General features: G+C 41.4%; 1 protein-coding gene across 26 annotated transcripts in view; it reads left to right on the top strand.

Annotated features, from left to right (window-relative positions):
- Positions 1-4,961: 4,961 nt before the first annotated feature.
- Positions 4,962-16,951, top strand: part of CLASP2 (cytoplasmic linker associated protein 2) — a 176,587-nt gene continuing 164,597 nt past the window's right edge. For 11 of the 26 annotated variants that reach the window (XM_041733812.1, XM_041733817.1, XM_041733813.1 and 8 more), the window contains exon 1: positions 4,962-5,376. In XM_041733812.1, the coding sequence (XP_041589746.1) occupies positions 5,182-5,376 (195 nt within the window). In that variant the 5' untranslated portion in view covers positions 4,962-5,181. The remainder of the gene's footprint in view (positions 5,377-16,951) is intronic. The other 15 variants (XM_041733814.1, XM_041733820.1, XM_041733826.1 and 12 more) reach the window with 2 other exon arrangements.

A 16,951-nucleotide genomic window follows, 5' to 3' on the forward strand; every position in this document is an offset into this window, starting at 1 on the left:
GGCATCTGTCAGACATGGCACAAACTGTACTGGCTCTAGGAAGTTCACAGTTTCAACATTAAATTGTAGTACATTTATTTCAATGATGTCCTATCTTTGCAAGGCTGTTTTCAGTGCTGTACGGAAATCTATGTACAATAGTATGAAAATGGCAGAATCCAATCTGATTCCAAGGTCTGAGAAATTGCACAGTGACCAAGAGGTACAGACTTCTTATAAGTACCTAAGTGTTGTTATTTAAAAATAAAAAACGTATTTTTTTCTGGTTGCCTGGGTGGCTCAGTTGGTTGAGCATCCGATTCTTGGTTTCTGCTCATGACCCATGAGATCAAGCCCTGCCTTCTGCTCCATGCTCAGCATGGAGCCTGCTCGGAGTCTTTCCCTCTTCCTCTCCCTCCCCTGCTGCCCCCCTCTCCTACACACTCTCTCTCAAATATTCTTTAAAAATGAACTTCTCAACACTCGTAAAACAATCAATGTGATTCATCATATCAGCAAGAGAAAAACCAAGAACCATATGATCCTCTCATTAGATGCAGAGAAAGCATTTGACAAAATACAGCATCCATTCCTGATCAAAAGTCTTCAGAGTGTAGGGATAGAGGGAACATTCCTCGACATCTTAAAAGCCATCTACGAAAAGCCCACAGCAAATATCATTCTCAATGGGGAAGCACTGGGAGTCTTTCCCCTAAGATCAGGAACAAGACAGGGATGTCCACTCTCACCACTGCTATTCAACATAGTACTGGAAGTCCTAGCCTCGGCAATCAGGCAACAAAAAGACATTAAAGGCATTCAAATTGGCAAAGAAGTCAAACTCTCCCTCTTCGCCCATGACATGATACTCTACATAGAAAACCCAAAAGCCTCCACCCCAAGATTGCTAGAATTCATACAGCAATTTGATAGCATGGCAGGATACAAAATCAATGCCCAGAAATCAGTGGCATTTCTATACACTAACAATGAGACTGAAGAAAGAGAAATTAAGGAGTCAATCCCATTTACAACTGCACCCAAAAGCATAAGATACCTAGGAATAAACCTAACCAAAGAGGTGAAGGATCTATACCCTAAAAACTATAGAACACTTCTGAAAGAAATTGAGGAAGACACAAAGAGATGGAAAAATATTCCATGCTCATGGATTGGCAGAATTAATATTGTGCAAATGTCAATGTTACCCAGGGCAATTTACACATTTAATGCAATCCCTATCAAAATACCATGGACTTTCTACAGAGAGTTAGAACAAATTATTTTAAGATTTGTGTGGAATCAGAAAAGACCCCGAATAGCCAGGGGAATTTTACAAAAGAAAACCATAGCTGGGGGCATCACAATGCCAGATTTCATGTTGTACTACAAAGCTGTGGTCATCGAGACAGTGTGGTCCTGGCACAAAAACAGACACATAGATCAATGGAACAGAATAGAGAACCCAGAAGTGGACCCTGAACTTTATGGTCAACTAATATTCGATAAAGGAGGAAAGACTATCCACTGGAAGAAAGACAGCCTCTTCAATGAATGGTGCTGGGAAAATTGGACATCCACATGCAGAAGAATGAAACTAGACCACTCTCTTGCACCATACACAAAGATAAACTCAAAATGGATGAAAGATCTAAATGTGAGACAAGAATCCATCAAAATCCTAGAGGAGAACACAGGCAACACCCTTTTTGAACTCGGCCACAGTAACTTCTTGCAAGATACATCCATGAATGCAAAAGAAACAAAAGCAAAAATGAACTATTGGGACTTCATCAAGATAAGAAGCTTTTGCACAGCAAAGGAGACAGTCAACACAACTAAAAGACAACCTACAGAATGGGAGAAGATATTTGCAAATGACCTATCAGATAAAGGGCTAGTATCCAAAATCTATAAAGAACTTATTAAACTCAACACCAAAGAAACAAACAATCCAATCATGAAATGGGCAAAAGACATGAAGAGAAATCTCACAGAGGAAGACATGGACATGGCCAACACGCACATGAGAAAATGCTCCGCATCACTTGCCATCAGGGAAATACAAATCAAAACCACAATGAGATACCACCTCACACCAGTGAGAATGGGGAAAATTAACAAGGCAGGAAACAACAAATGTTGGAGAGGATGCGGAGAAAGGGGAACCCTCCTGCACTGTTGGTGGGAATGTGAACTGGTGCAGCCCCTCTGGAAAACCGTGTGGAGGTTCCTCAAAGAGTTAAAAATAGACCTGCCCTACGACCCAGCAATTGCACTGTTGGGGATTTACCCCAAAGATACAGATGCAATGAAACGCCGGACACCTGCACCCCGATGTTTCTAGCAGCAATGTCCACAATAGCCAAACTGTGGAAGGAGCCTCGGTGTCCATAGAAAGATGAATGGATAAAGAGGATGTGGTTTATGTATACAATGGAATATTACTCAGCCATTAGAAACGACAAATACCCACCATTTGCTTCAATGTGGATGGAACTGGAGGGCATTATGCTGAGTGAAGTAAGTCAATGGGAGAAGGACAAACATTATATGTTCTCATTCATTTGGGGAATATAAATAATAGTGAAAGGGAATATAAGGGAATGGAGAAGAAATGTGTGGGAGATATCAGAAAGGGAGACAGAACATAAAGACTCCTAACTCTGGGAAACGAACTAGGGGTGGTGGAAGGGGAGGAGGGCGGGGGGTGGGGGTGACTGGGTGACGGGCACTGAGGGGGGCACTTGACGGGATGAGCACTGGGTGTTATTCTGTATGTTGGTAAATTGAACACCAATAACAAATACATTTATTTAAAAAAATAAATAAAAATGAACTCTCAATTTTTTTGTGTTAGTTTACATCAGGCTACTAAGATCTTAGGTATGAATACTCATTAATTTGTTTGGATGTTACTATTCTGTGGGTGTTATTTCTTCGGTTTTTTTGTTTTGGTCTAGAGGTGTATGAAAAGTTGACTGAGATACTAGGTAGGTGCTGAGAACTAGAAATCTGAGAACTTTCTGTTCTAATGATGATTAACCTAGGATAGACAACAGTGATATAAATATGTAGATTTTATGTTGGGCATGTGATGACAAATGTTACAACATTCAAGGCTACATTTTGTAAACTATTCCCCAAGAAACCACTTCTTTCACTAATTAATTCCTATGTACCGTCAAATCTATTTTTTAAAAGATTTTTTGAGAGACAGCATGTACGCGGAAGGAGGGTCAGATGGAGAAACGGGCTCCCCACTGAGCAGGGAGCTGAATGTGGGGCTTTATCTAAACCTGGGACCCTGGGATCATGACCTGAGTTGAAGGCACAGGCTTAGCCTAATTGATTGAGTCACTTAGGCACCCGCTGAATTCCAATTTAAATATAACCTCTAGCAGGAAGCTTTCCCTGATTTACAACTCTCTATTCCCATTTTCAGTGCCGTCTAGATAAGGAACCTCTCATTTGGGCTTCCAAAAACCTTTGTTTATTCCATTATAGCATCCTGGAATTGTTGAAATTTTTTTTTCTTTTTTCTTTTCTTTCTTTCTTTTCTTTTCTTTTTTCTTTTTTTTTGTTTTGCCTTTGAGTTTGTTTTGGGTGGAGACCAGTTTAAATGAACTTTGTATCTATGGAACCTGGCACAGTGTCTAGCAGGTAACAAGTGCTCAGAAGATAATTGATGAGTTAATGAAACACGTGCAGCTGTATATGGGTAAGAGTAATCAGTATTTACTAAGCATTGTATAGGTACTTCCAGGGTTATTCAAATGCCATCATTCTATAAGTTGAAGAATACTTAGTTTTCTTACGATTTAAAGACCAGCTAGTGCGATCTGTGCATTCAGAAAGGTGAATGGAGGGCTAAGAGCAACAGTCATTTCTGGCTGTAGGAACACGCTAAGACGTCTGTAACTAATGATCCCGAGCATACTGCATGCTGTGGACAACGTGGAGCAAGTGGACCTCTCAAGCACTGCTGGTGAGAGCGCAACTTAATGCAGCCGCTTCATTTGGCTAATATTTCCTAATATTAAGTACATGTTTATCTGAAGACCTGGTCGTTCCAGTCCTTGGTATTTATCTATGAGAAACGAAAACATGTGTTGACGCAGGGACTTGTACACTAACGGTTATAGCAGCTTTCTTCATAATTATTGAAAAGCTCTTAACACAAAGGTCTATAAGCAGGTGGAAGGTGCACGGTCGTTCTGCTTGCACGCAATGGGACTGCGCAGCAACAGAGGGGCGTGGCTCACACCGAGCGGTGCCGGTGAGCCTCAACGCCAGCTCAGAGGAGGACGGCGGGCTCGGGGGTACCCCCGCAGGAGGTTACGGGATGCTACAGGGAGAACAACACCCAGGTTCTAGAGATCAGATGAGCATTTCGGGGCGGGAGGGGGCTTTGTGGTGGTAGCGGTGGTCAGCTGGGAAGTGCCTGGGCTCAGCGCACTGGTGGAAAGGTGCCCTGGCCTATGCGTTCGCCTGGACTCGCGATCTGTACGCTTACAAGACGTGCACTGTGTTCCACGTACGTAAACCTCCGTTAAAAGCAACACAAATTACACGGTGACCCAGCCAATGACGGTGGCTGGAAGCAGAGGTCGTGGGTGTTCTTTTGAGGAAGTGAATTCTTACAAGTTGACGACGACGACGAGTGTGGAGACAGGGAAGGGGATTACCAAGCACCAGGAACCTTCCCCGGCACTGGGGTCACGCGGAAGCACACGTGGAAGCGTTCTCTATCTCAGGGTGGGAGGGATGGGGGCGCGGGGCCCCGACGCTGCCAGCCTCCGGAAGGCGCCGACCGCATAGGTCCCACCCCGCCAGGGGGCCCAGCACGCCCAGCCGCCCGCCCGCCCCGCCGCCGCCGCCCGCCCGCCCCGCCGCCGCCGCCCGCCCCGCCGCCGCCGGGAGGCAGCAGTCCGCAGACCTGGCGCTCGCCGGCGTCGCGCTGACGACACGCGCGTGCTGACGTCACCGGCCGCCGCGGCCTCTAAAGCGGGCTGGGTGGCGGGGGGCGCCGAGTTTGACTAGTTTGGGGGCCGCGCGGCGCCTGGCGCTGGTCCCGCCGCTCGCCGCGCCCCGCGGGCCTCGTGTCGGCCGGACGGAGCGCTCCCCGCCCGCTCCCGCGGGGCCCCGCACTGGCGGCTGGGCGGCGCTCGGAGAAAGTTGGCTCCTCCCGGGCGGGCGGCCATGGAGCCCCGCAGCATGGAGTACTTCAGCGCCCAGGTGCAGCAGAAGGACGTCGGCGGCCGCCTGCAGGTCGGCCAGAAGCTGCTGCTCTACCTCAGCGCCCCCGGCGCCATCCCGGACCTGGAGAAGGACCTGGGCCGCCTGGGCGAGACGGTCGACGCGCTCACCGGCTGGGTGGGCTCCAGCAACTACCGGGTAAGCGGCGGCGCGGCGCGGCGGACGGGGCACGCCCTCCCGGCCGGCCCTTTAATCCCCGGCGTGCGTGCCCCGCGGGGCCGCCCGGCGGGGGGAGGCCTGAGGGGCGGGGGTCCCTGGAGGCCCCTCCGCATCCCCCGGTGCGCCGGCCCTCGGGGCCGCCCGGCGGGGTGCGGGGGGACCTGTGGGTCAGGGGTCGCGCCCCCACCGCCGCCCTGGGCACAGGTTCCCACCACGACCGAGTGTTTCCTCGCTTGTGAACAGTGACAGAGTCGGCGATTTCGTGGCACAGTGCGGAGTTATTTGGCGTTAGGACACAATGTTTGATCACCTATTTACAAAATCATTGGTACTCTGCACGCATAAAGCGCTTGAAGACTTTTTGCGTCTGTCAACCTTGTAAACACTACCTAGACCTAGGACATTAGGTACAATTTTTAAGTTCAAAAGAGTATGTCAGGTTAATCCTTAATGTGTTTTTTATCCTACTTAATCTTGTTTCTTTTTTTCTTTTATAAATTTTGAGTCTGGAAGGTTGTGCTCTTTGTCTCTAAAGGATCTGTAGAGTTTAATTAGTGCCTGATTAAGTTTACCGTTAAATCTAACAAAGATGCTGACCCAAGGGCATTATGTATTTGTTTTTAATTCATTGTCGATACAAAGCACTTGAACATTCCCTGTCAACTTGTTTTGCTGCAGTTGAGGACTGAATCAGTTTGAAACTTGTGTGCCAGTAGGTGATCTGGTGAAAAGTGCCTTAGTGGGTTTGAGCTGATCCTGAAAAATAATTATGAGCCACAAGAATGAGTGTTTTTGAAGAGCTGGTAGTAGGCAGGTTGTAAAGTAGCCAAGTTGAGACCAGGTGAATATTCTGTAATTAGCCTGTACTGTAGTTTTTAGCAGTTATTTTTCATTCTAGTCTTCTGGTGGCAGTGTTGCTTTAAAATGCTGGCTCAAATCTATGGTTGAAGTGATTTTTCTAAGTGATTTATACTTATAATCCTGCGAATGGCTGTTCTTTGCAAGTTTTATTCTCAGAGAGTAGAAAATCAGACTCTACAATTACTATGTAGATTTAATGGTGAATCCGTGAGTTTTAGAAGAGGTTGACTTTTACAAGAATTGTAAACCATATGGGAATTAACTACCTGGATGCTCTATTACATACCATTTCATTATTTTTTTAAACTTTAGGAAATGTTAACATTTAATGATATATCAGTACTGTTTGGGAGGTTATTATTTTTGGGGGAGAAACAACCTAAATTTGCTTACACTAAGGATATATGCACACTCAAGAAAATTGATTTTATGTTGCAACATAGGCTGTTAGCTCTTTGGTAGTGCTTGCTTCCCTTCCCAAGTGAAATGTGTCCCCTTCTATGCTGGCCCATTTCACTCTGCACGTGTATCATCTCATCACCTTCTATCTACGCTGGCGGTGGTGAGTCGGCTTTGGACCATTTTACTATCAGTGAATAGCATTTGGCCAGTCAAATGAAGGAATGAAACACATCTCTTGGCCTCTGTGATACCATAGTATCCTAATTTTTCTTTAATGTCTTTAAGCACTCAGTGCTGTGTGGAAGTAGTCCTTAAGAATTGGAATCCATGAGGGATCTGACTCAGGTTCTCATCTCTTTACTACTACACATTCTCTCCTTGCTCCTTACTAGATACTGTAGTCTGAGACAATTTCCACAATCAGAAGAAAACTGTCACAGGCTTCTGCAGCTTTATTTATATGCTGTCTTGTAGTTGTGCCATATATTCTACCTTTTTCTCCATTGCAATGAATGAATGGTCTATCTTCCTCACTTACTGTATGTATCAGTTCCTCCACACGAATATTAGATTTTCTCGTCTCTTGCCTACTTAAGGCCATTAATTCATTAATTCTGCTTTCTCCTTGAATCATTAGTTCTCTTCTTTCTACTGAATGCTATATGTAAAACCTTTTCTGATGTTTTTAAAAGGGCATTTGAATTAGTTTCCTCTTTGGGTTTTATAAACTAAATTACCAAGCTAGATCATCATTTTTTACCCAAGATACAATAAAACATATTTAAGTCTTTTGAAAAAAAGCGTATCATGGAATTTTTTTGAACATACAAATAGAGAATTGTACTTAAATTTCAAACTATGCTGAACAAAATGCAATTTTCTTCACATTTGGTAGTACTTTATATTTGAGTATCTTCATAACCATCGTTACTTCCCAAAATTTGAGTGATTATACTATATGCTGTGTATTATTCTGGATACTGAGGATCTAGCTGTGAACAAGACTAGTAAAGCTCATTCATTTAGCTTCATTGGGTATTCATTGAGGACCTACCGTGAGCAGGCACTCTTCTAGGCACTTCAGATATAGTAGTGGGAAAACCAAAATCCTTGCCTTTGTGGACTTAGATTCTAGTGGAGGTAGAGGAATACACAAAGGTAAATAACTAGAATCTATAGTGTGCTAGAGGTGGTAAGTTCTTTGGGGAAAAAAAGCAGTGAAGGGAATAGGGAGTGTTGGGCAGGATCCATGTAGTCAAGAAAGTGAGGTGAAATTTGTATATAGACAATGAAATAAATATAGGAGTGAAGAATGATTTAGGCAAAGGAAATTGCAAATGTGAAGGCCCTAGTTCTATGGAGGAACATAAAGAAGGACAACATGGCTAGAGTTTACAAGTGAAGTGTTAAGAAAGATTAAATTAGGGAGGCAGATGGATAAGAGCTTTATAGGATTTTATTCTAAGTCAGTGGATGGTTTTATATAGAGGGTGGCTGCTTTGTGGAGAGTGGACTATAAAGGAGCAACAAAAGAAGCAGAGAGGTGATGGTGGCTAAGACTGGTTTGGTAGCAATGGCAGTGTTGAGAAGTGGAGGATTTTGAGATAACGCTTTGGTGATAGAGCCATTGGGACCTCCCGTTGGGTTGAGAGAGAGGAATTAATGATAATTGCTTTTCTTGAGCATCTGTCATATACTTGGCAAATTGATGGAGGAGTACTTGAACTTGGGGGGGGGGTTAAGATTTTCCTACTCCTTTTCTGTACTTTTCTAAACCTCTTCAGTATCCTTTGATTTGTCAGCTCTACTTTTTTATATATATTATCTGCAAGTATAACAGTAAGTTGACTCTAAAAATGGAGAAATAAATAGCATTTAGGGTTTTTTTTTTCCAATTTTATTTATTTATTCATGAGAGACACAGAGAGAGGCAGAGACAGAGGGAGAAGTAGGCTCCCAGCAAAGCAGGGAGCCTGATGTGGGACTTGATCTTAGGACCCCAGAATCACGACCTGAGCTGAAGCAGCCACTCGACCAACTGAGCCACCCAGGTGCCTCATAAATAGCGTTTATATTATAACTATGTAATGCTGAGCTGAGTAATGTGCTAAGATATCAAGTCTTCTCAGAATCCAAAATCACAGCCCCTTTGCTATTTGAAGGATGAAACACCTTCTAATGTTAGTCTCACCTCGATTGTGTTTCTTATAAACCATCCATTTGTTAAAATATAGTATTTCTTAGATTGCTTAAATACAAATTGTTGGATCTATTTGTATATGGACCATGCCTTTTCTTTTTACTTAACCATAAAGAACATCCCAATTGTTTGTTTGTTTTTTTTTTAAGATTTTATTTATTTAACTCATGACAGACATGGGGGAGGGGAGAGCGAGAAAGAGGGGCAGAGACACAGGCAGAAGGAAGCAGGCTCCATGTAGGGAACCCAACATGGGACCTGATCCCGGATCTCCAGGATCACACCCCAGGCCAAAGACGTTGCTAAACCGCTGGGCCACCGGGGCTGCCCTATTTTTAATTTTTAATGTAAACATTCTTTTTTTTTAAAAATAAATTTTATTTATTTGTTCGAGAGAGACACACAGAGAGAGAGGCAGACACACAGGCAGAGGGAGAAACAGGCTCCACACAGGGAGCCCGACATGGGACTCGATCCTAGGTCTCCAGGATCATGCCGTGGGCTGAAGGCGGCGCTAAACCGCTGAGCCACCGGGGATGCCCCTGTAAACATTCTTTTTTTTTTTTTTTTTTTTTTTCCCTGTAAACATTCTTATACATTGTCTCCTTGTATATGTGCATGAGAGTTGTTTAGGGCAGTGATTCTGAACTGTGTTAGATTCAGTGGCCTGTTTTAACATCTCCCTTATAATGTAATAAGATTTATAGATAATACCTAATACACATAATTTTTATTTTTTATTTTTTTATTATTTTTTTATTGGAGTTCAGTTTGCCAATATATAGCATAACACCCAGTGCTCATCCCATCACCTGCCCCCCTCAGTGCCCGTCACCCAGTCATTCCCACCCCCCGCCCACCTCCCTTTCTACCACTCCTTGTTCATTTCCCAGAGTTAGGAGTCTCTCATGTTCTGTCTCCCTTTCTGATATTTCCCACTCATTTTTTCTCCTTTCTCCTTTATTCCCTTTCACTATTTTTTTATATTCCCCAAATGAATGAGACCATATAATCTTTGTCCTTCTCTGATTGACTTATTTCACTCAGCATAATACCCTCCAGTTCCATCCACGTCAAAGCAAATGGTGGGTATTTGTCGTTTCTAATGGCTGAGTAATATTCCATTGTATACATAGACCACATCTTCTTTATCTATTCATCTTTCTGTGGACACCGAGGCTCCTTCCACAGTTTGGCTATTGTGGACATTGCTGCTAGAAACATCAGGGTGCAGGTGTCCCGGCATTTCACTGCATCTGTATCTTTGGGGTAAATCCCCAACAATGCAATTGCTGGGTCATAGGGCAGGTCTATTTTTAACTCTTTGAGGAACCTCCACACAGTTTTCCAGAGTGGCTGCACCAGTTCACATTCCCACCAATAGTGTAAGAGGGTTCCCCTTTCTCCACATCCTCTCCAACATTTGTGGTTTCCTGCCTTGTTAATTTTCCCCATTCTCACTGGTATGAGGTGGTACCTCATTGTGGTTTTGATTTGTATTTCCCTGATGGCCAGTGATACAGAGCATTTTCTCATTACACATAATTTTTAAAAATCACACGAATGTCCTATCTATATTAAAAATGTAAAGTTATAAGTAATTTGTAAGGGATAAAATAGATTTCAGTATATGAATGTCCCAGCCTGACTTCCCATGAATGCTACCATGGCCAGTTCAGACCACTATGGTGTGTGGTTGCTGGCATTACAAGCGGCATTACTATTGGCAGTTGTGATATTCTAAAACTCTAAATCCTGTAAGTTACTTTCCTTGAGTACTCAAACTTAAAGAGTTTGACCACCTCAAACTAGTTAGCTTTTAAGTATCCCATGGTCCCTTTAGTCTGAGCTTAAATTTCCTGGTCAGTCACACCCTGACATTCATTCTTAATTCTGTTCTCCCCCTTCATACTAAAGGTAGATGGTAAAGAACACAAAACCTCTGACTTCAATTTAAATTTCTGACCTTCAAGTGGGCTCTAATTGGTGGCTGGTAATTATACTGTATTTTCTAGTTCTTTCAGTCTTTCTCGTAGACAACTATTTTATATCTTTTCCTCCCACCTCAGACCTACTGGTATCTCTTCTTCCATCATCAGTGTGTCAGCTGATGGCTTACTTGCTACTTTATGGAGAAAATTGAAGGAATTGGAATTTCTTAAGATTCCCATTACGGTATGTACCTACCTCCCGGCATTTATACCCATATCAGGCTCAATGTTTGTTGAATCTAAATTAAAACACATTTGTCCCTTGACTTACTAGCCGGGTGCATTCCTGGGGAACTTATATACTTATAATTTTTTGTTTCTTTAATGTCTTTCATTAATATTTCATTATTTTCTCCAAACAGGTTTTATGCACGTTTTGTTAGATTTATTCTCAGAGTATAAATGGTGTTTTTTTAATTTTTAAAACTATGCTGATGTATTGAAATGAAATGGCATTTTTGGATAATGATTTTTGTGGCCAACCTGTTTATAATTCAAAACGTTTTTTCTGCAGTTTGTGGATTCTTTTAGGTTTTCTCTATATATAATAATCTCTCCTCATTCATGGGGGATACATTTTTAGGACCCCCCCCCCAGCAGATGCCAGAAACAACAGATAATACCTACATATTTATGTATGTTTGTTTTTCCTATGCATACATACCTATGATAAAGTTTAATTTATGTTGGGCACAATAAGAGATTAATAATAAAATTACATTTATAACAATATGCTATAATAAAAGTTATGTGAATGTGGTCTCTCTTACAAATCTCCTTGTACGATACCTTCTTATGATGTGGGAGAATGAAGTGATGAGATGAAATGAGGGTAATGATGTAGGCATTGTAACATACTGTTAGGCTACTGTTGAGCTTCTGATGAGAGTTATCTACTTCCAAACCATAGTTGACCTTGGTAACTGAGGTGTGGAAAGCAAAACTGGAGATAAGGGCGGATTACTGATTTTTTTTTTTTAAGATTTTATTTATTTATTTGTGAGAGACACAGAGAGAGAGAGAGGCAAAGACACAGGCCAAGGGAGAAGCAGGCTCCTCACAAGACCCGACCCCAGATCCTGGGATAACGCCCTGAGCGAAAGGCAGACGCTCAGCGACTGAGCCACCCAGGCATCCCAACTGATGGTTAATTTTTTAAAAAATTATTTAAAAATTGTTAATATAACCTCAGTACCATTATCCTATGTAAAAAATAATTCCTGGGCATGAAATATGCAGGTTTAAGTTTCCAGTTTTTAAAATGTCATACAAATTTTTAAATTAGGTGTTTTGTTTGTTTGTATTTTTAGTAATCTCCACACCCAGCTTGGAGCTCAGATGGGCCTTGAACCTCGACCCTGAGATCCAGACCTGAGCTTAGACCAAAGAGTTTGATGCTTAACTGACTGAGCCACCCAGGCTCTTCTTTAATTATTTCAAGTAAAATCAGGATCCAAATAAGATTTCCACATTGTGACTCGTTAACATATTACTTTCCTCTTGCTGCTGTAACAAATTACCACGCAGTTAGTAGCCTAAAACAGCATAGATTTATTTTCTTACAGCTTTAGATGTTAGAAATCCAAAATGGGTTTCATTGGAATAAAATCAAGGTTTTGGCAAGATTGTATTCTTCTAGAGAACTTCAAGGAGATAATGTTCCATATTCTGGAAACTCCATGTGTTTCTTGGCTCATGGCCTCTTCTGTCTTCAAAACTAACAGTGTAGCACCTTCAGATCTTTCTTCCTACTGTTTTTTTCATCACATCTCTGCTTACTCTCCTGCCTCTCATTTATGAGGGATTTTATGATATATTGGGCCCAGGATAACCCAGAGTAATTTCCCCATTTTAAATCTTTACTACATCTTTAAAGTTCTTTTTTACCACTTAAGGTACCATACTCACAGTTCTTAGGTGTTAGGATGTGGGCACCTTTGGGAGGCTATCTTTATTAAGTTTCTTTGAATTTGTTTCTCCCTTGGTTTCTCTTTTTAAATATTCTTGGATTTTATTTGTGGAGTTTCCCACATTCATGATTTTGCTGTCTGTATTTATTAAATTGGTAGTTGGACCTAAAGCTTGATCAGATTCAGTCTTTCTTTTGTTCCCACTCAAGAGGAACATAACACAAAAAAACGCATAAGGTCTGATAATACCTTTTTATGATGTTAGCAACCACTAACGTTCAGCGTTTAGATCTCTTAATTCATTCAGGTTTGCAAAATGATACTCTAATTTTGCCATTCCTTCACTTATTAACTAGAATCCTTGTATAAAGAGAAACACCATTTATTTCTGTTTGTTGACTCACTGGCATAGTTTATAATAGAAAGGCAGGTGCACCTCCTTTTGTTGTGCTTTACATTATTGTGCCTTATAGATACTGCATTTTTCGCAAATTGAAGGTTTGTGGCAACCCTGCATTAAACAAGTCTATTGGTGCCCCTTTTCCATCAGCATTTGGCCACTTCATTATCTCTTTGTCACATTTTGGTAATTTTTGGAGTATTTCTAATATTTTTTGTTATTTTGTGTTATGATGATCCATGTGATCAGTTCTCTGATGTTACTATGTAATTATTGGGGGGCACCATGAACCATACCCATTCAAGATGGTGAACTTAATCAATAAATGTGTTCTGACTGCTCCACTGACAAGCCATTTCCCTGTCTCTCCCCCTGTCTCTGGGTTTCTCTGTTCCCTGAGACACAACCATATTGAAATGAGGCCAGTTAGTATCTCTATGATGGCCTCTAGGTGTTCAAGTGGAAGAAAGACTTGCGTGTCTCTTGCATTAAATTAAAAGCTAGAAATGATCAAACTTAAGAGGGGAAGGCAGGCCAAAAACTAGGCCTCTTGTGACAAACAGCCAACTTGTGGCTGCAAAGGAAAGGTTCTTGAGGAAATTAAAAGTGCTACTCCAGTGAACACACAAATGATAAAGTAAAACAGCTTTATTGCTGATAAAGAGACAGAGTTTTAGTGGTCTATCCAGATCAAAGTGGCCACAACACTCCCTTAAGCCAAAGCCGCATCTTGAGCAAGGCCCTAACTTTCTTCAATTCTGTGAAGGCTGAAGGCTGAGATCATTGAGGAAGCCGCAGAAGTTTGAAGCCAGAAGGTGGTTCATGGGATTTAAGGAAAAAAGCCATCTCCATAACATAAAAGTGCAAGGTGAGCAGCAGGTGCTGATATAGAAGTTCCAACAAGTTATTCAGAAGATCTAGCTAGCTAGAAGGTAGCTACCGTAAACAACAGATTTTCAACATAGATGGAATAGCCTTATTATTAGGAATAATAGGCCATCTAGGGCTCTCACAGAGAGGAGAGAAGTCAATGCCTGGCTTCAAAGGACAGGGTGACTCTCTTGTTAGGGGCTAATGCAGCCTGTGACTCTCAGGAGAAGCCAGTGCTTCACTTACCATTCTGAAAATCCTAAGGCCCTTAAGAATTATGCTAAACCTACTCCCCTTGTGCTCTGTAAGTGGGACAACAAAGCTTGGGTAAGAGCACATCTATTTACAACATGGTTTCCTGAATATTTTAAGCCACTGCTGGAAAAAAAAGATTCCTTTCAAAATATTGCTGTTCTTTGACAGTGAGTCTGGTCACCCAAGAGCTCCAGTGAAGATGTACAATGATAATTGATGTTGTCTTCATGCCTGCTAACACAATATCCAATCTGCAGCCTATGGGTCAAGAAGTAATTTCAGCTTTGAAGACTTACTACTTAAATACATTTTGTACTGCAGATAGTGATTCCTGTGATGGATTAGGGCAAAGTAAACTGAAAACCTTTTGAAGAGGATTCACCATTCTAGATGCCAAGAACATTTGTGATTACTTGGGAGAGGTCAAAATATCAACATAAATAGGAGTTTGGAAGAAGCAGATGGCTTTGGGTTCAGTGGAGGGCATAACGGCAGATGTGGTAGAAATAGCAAGATAACTGGAATTAGAGGTGGAGCCTTCGCTGTGCAACAGCTTTTTATTTTGATGTAGTCCCACTAGTTTACTTTTGCTTTTGTTTCCCTTGCCTCAGGAGACATAGAAGTTGTTATGGCCAGTGTCAAAGAAGTTACTGTCTGTGTTCTCTGCTAGGATTTATATGGTTTCAGGTCTTACAGTGAGGTTTTTGATCCATTTTGAGTTTTTTTTTTTTGTGTGTGTAAGATGTAAGAAAGTGATCCAAGTGGTTCAGTTTCATTCTTCTGCATGTTGCTGTCCAGTTTTCCTGCTGTTGTTGGAGAAACTTTTTCCCATTGGATATTATGATAGGTTAAATATGTGTTGGGGATTAAGGATTGCACTTGCTGCGATGAGCATAGGGTGATGGAAGTGTTGCGTCAATATGTCATACACCTGACACTCATGTAACACTGTACATTCAGTAACTGGAATTAAAGTAACCTGGAGAAGGAAAAGAAATGGAACCTGAAGATGTGCCTAACTGCTGCCATCTCATGATAAAACTTAAGCAGATGAGGAGTTGCTTCTTGTGGATGAGCAAAGAAAGTTTTTCTTTGGATGGGATCTACTCCTGGTGAAGATTGTAGAAATGACACCAAAAAGTTGAAAATATTACATGTATTTAGTTAGTAAGCAGCATCAGAGTTTGAGAACATCGACTCTGATTTTGAAAGAAATTCTGTGGGTAAAATGCTATCAAAAAGCATCACATGCTACAGAGAAATCCTTCAGGAAAGGAAAAGTCAATTGTTGCAGCAAACTTCACTGTGGTCTTATTTTAAGAAATTGCCACAGCCTGTACAGCCTTCATTCAGGAACCACCATCCTATCCTGATTGGTCAGCAGCCATCAACATCAAGGCAGGACCCTCCGCCAGCCAAAAGATTACAACTTGCTGAAAGCTCAGATAATGATTAACATTTTTTAGCAGTAAAGTATTTTGTAATTAAGGCATGTGCTTTTTTTTTTTAGACATAATGATAATGTTGCTTACTAGAGCATAGTATAGGGTAAACATGACTTTTATATGCACTGGGAAATGGAAAAATTCATTCGACTTTGTTGCGATATTCCCATTATTGCAGTGGTCTGGAACAGAATTCACAGTATTTTTGAATTCACAGTATTTCTGAGGTATGCCTGTAGTTCATATGATTCTTTCCTTTCATTTACTAATTGTCAAAATATTGAGGCTGTAGCAGTCTTCGATATTGGCCAAATAGTTTTCATCATTATGAATTCTTATATTTAAACATATCTAATGTGTTTCAAGACAACACAGTTATTATTATTCTTACTAACATTTACGGTGTCCTACCTTGACATGACCCTAGTAATCTCTTAGAGCATACTTGCTGTTTAGTATCACAAGGTATCCTGTTTCCTGCTCTAGCCTGGAATCAGCCACTTTTCCAAGAAACTGGTTCTTTTTAGTGGGAATTAGTATGTGGAAAATACAGTATGAGTACTAGTGGAACTCATTGTTACTTGTTTGATCATTTCTAGATTTTTTCCAATGAATACCATAGGTTTTATTTTAATTTTAAAGAAAAATACATCATGGGGGATCCCTGGGTGGCTCAGTGGTTTAGCGCCTGCCTTTGGCCCAGGGCGTGTGATCCTGGAGTCCTGGGATCCAGTTCCGCGTCGGGCTCCTGGCATGGAGCCTGCTTCTCCCTCCTCCTGTGTCTCTGCCTCTCTCTCTCTCTCTCTCTCTCTGTCTATCATAAATCAATCAATCAATCAGTCAATCTTTAAAAAATTAAAAAAAAACCATCATGAATTCATAGTGATTCTAGTTCAGTTTCAGGACTGATTTTTTACTACTTTTTAAAAAGCATTGAAGTTTCTTTTTTGTAGAGTTTGGTTTTTGTCCATAGGTTATATGCCCCTCGAGAAAGATAATCAAATTATTATACTTTAAAGTCACTTGAAACAGTCTTTTGTGTGGTTATAATACTAATTTGGTATATGTTTCAGTTCACTTATTTGTTTTCAATGAAATTAGTTATTGTTACAAATACAGTGTATTCCAATTAGTCTGGTTTCTTTCTCAATTCTTTATAGCCTGTTCGTAACCATTAAAAATTTTTCCTGATCATTTTTCCCATTGCTGTTATTTATGAT

This window comes from Vulpes lagopus, chromosome 19 (genome assembly GCF_018345385.1).
Source record: "Vulpes lagopus strain Blue_001 chromosome 19, ASM1834538v1, whole genome shotgun sequence".
NCBI classification, from domain to species: domain Eukaryota; kingdom Metazoa; phylum Chordata; class Mammalia; order Carnivora; family Canidae; genus Vulpes; species Vulpes lagopus.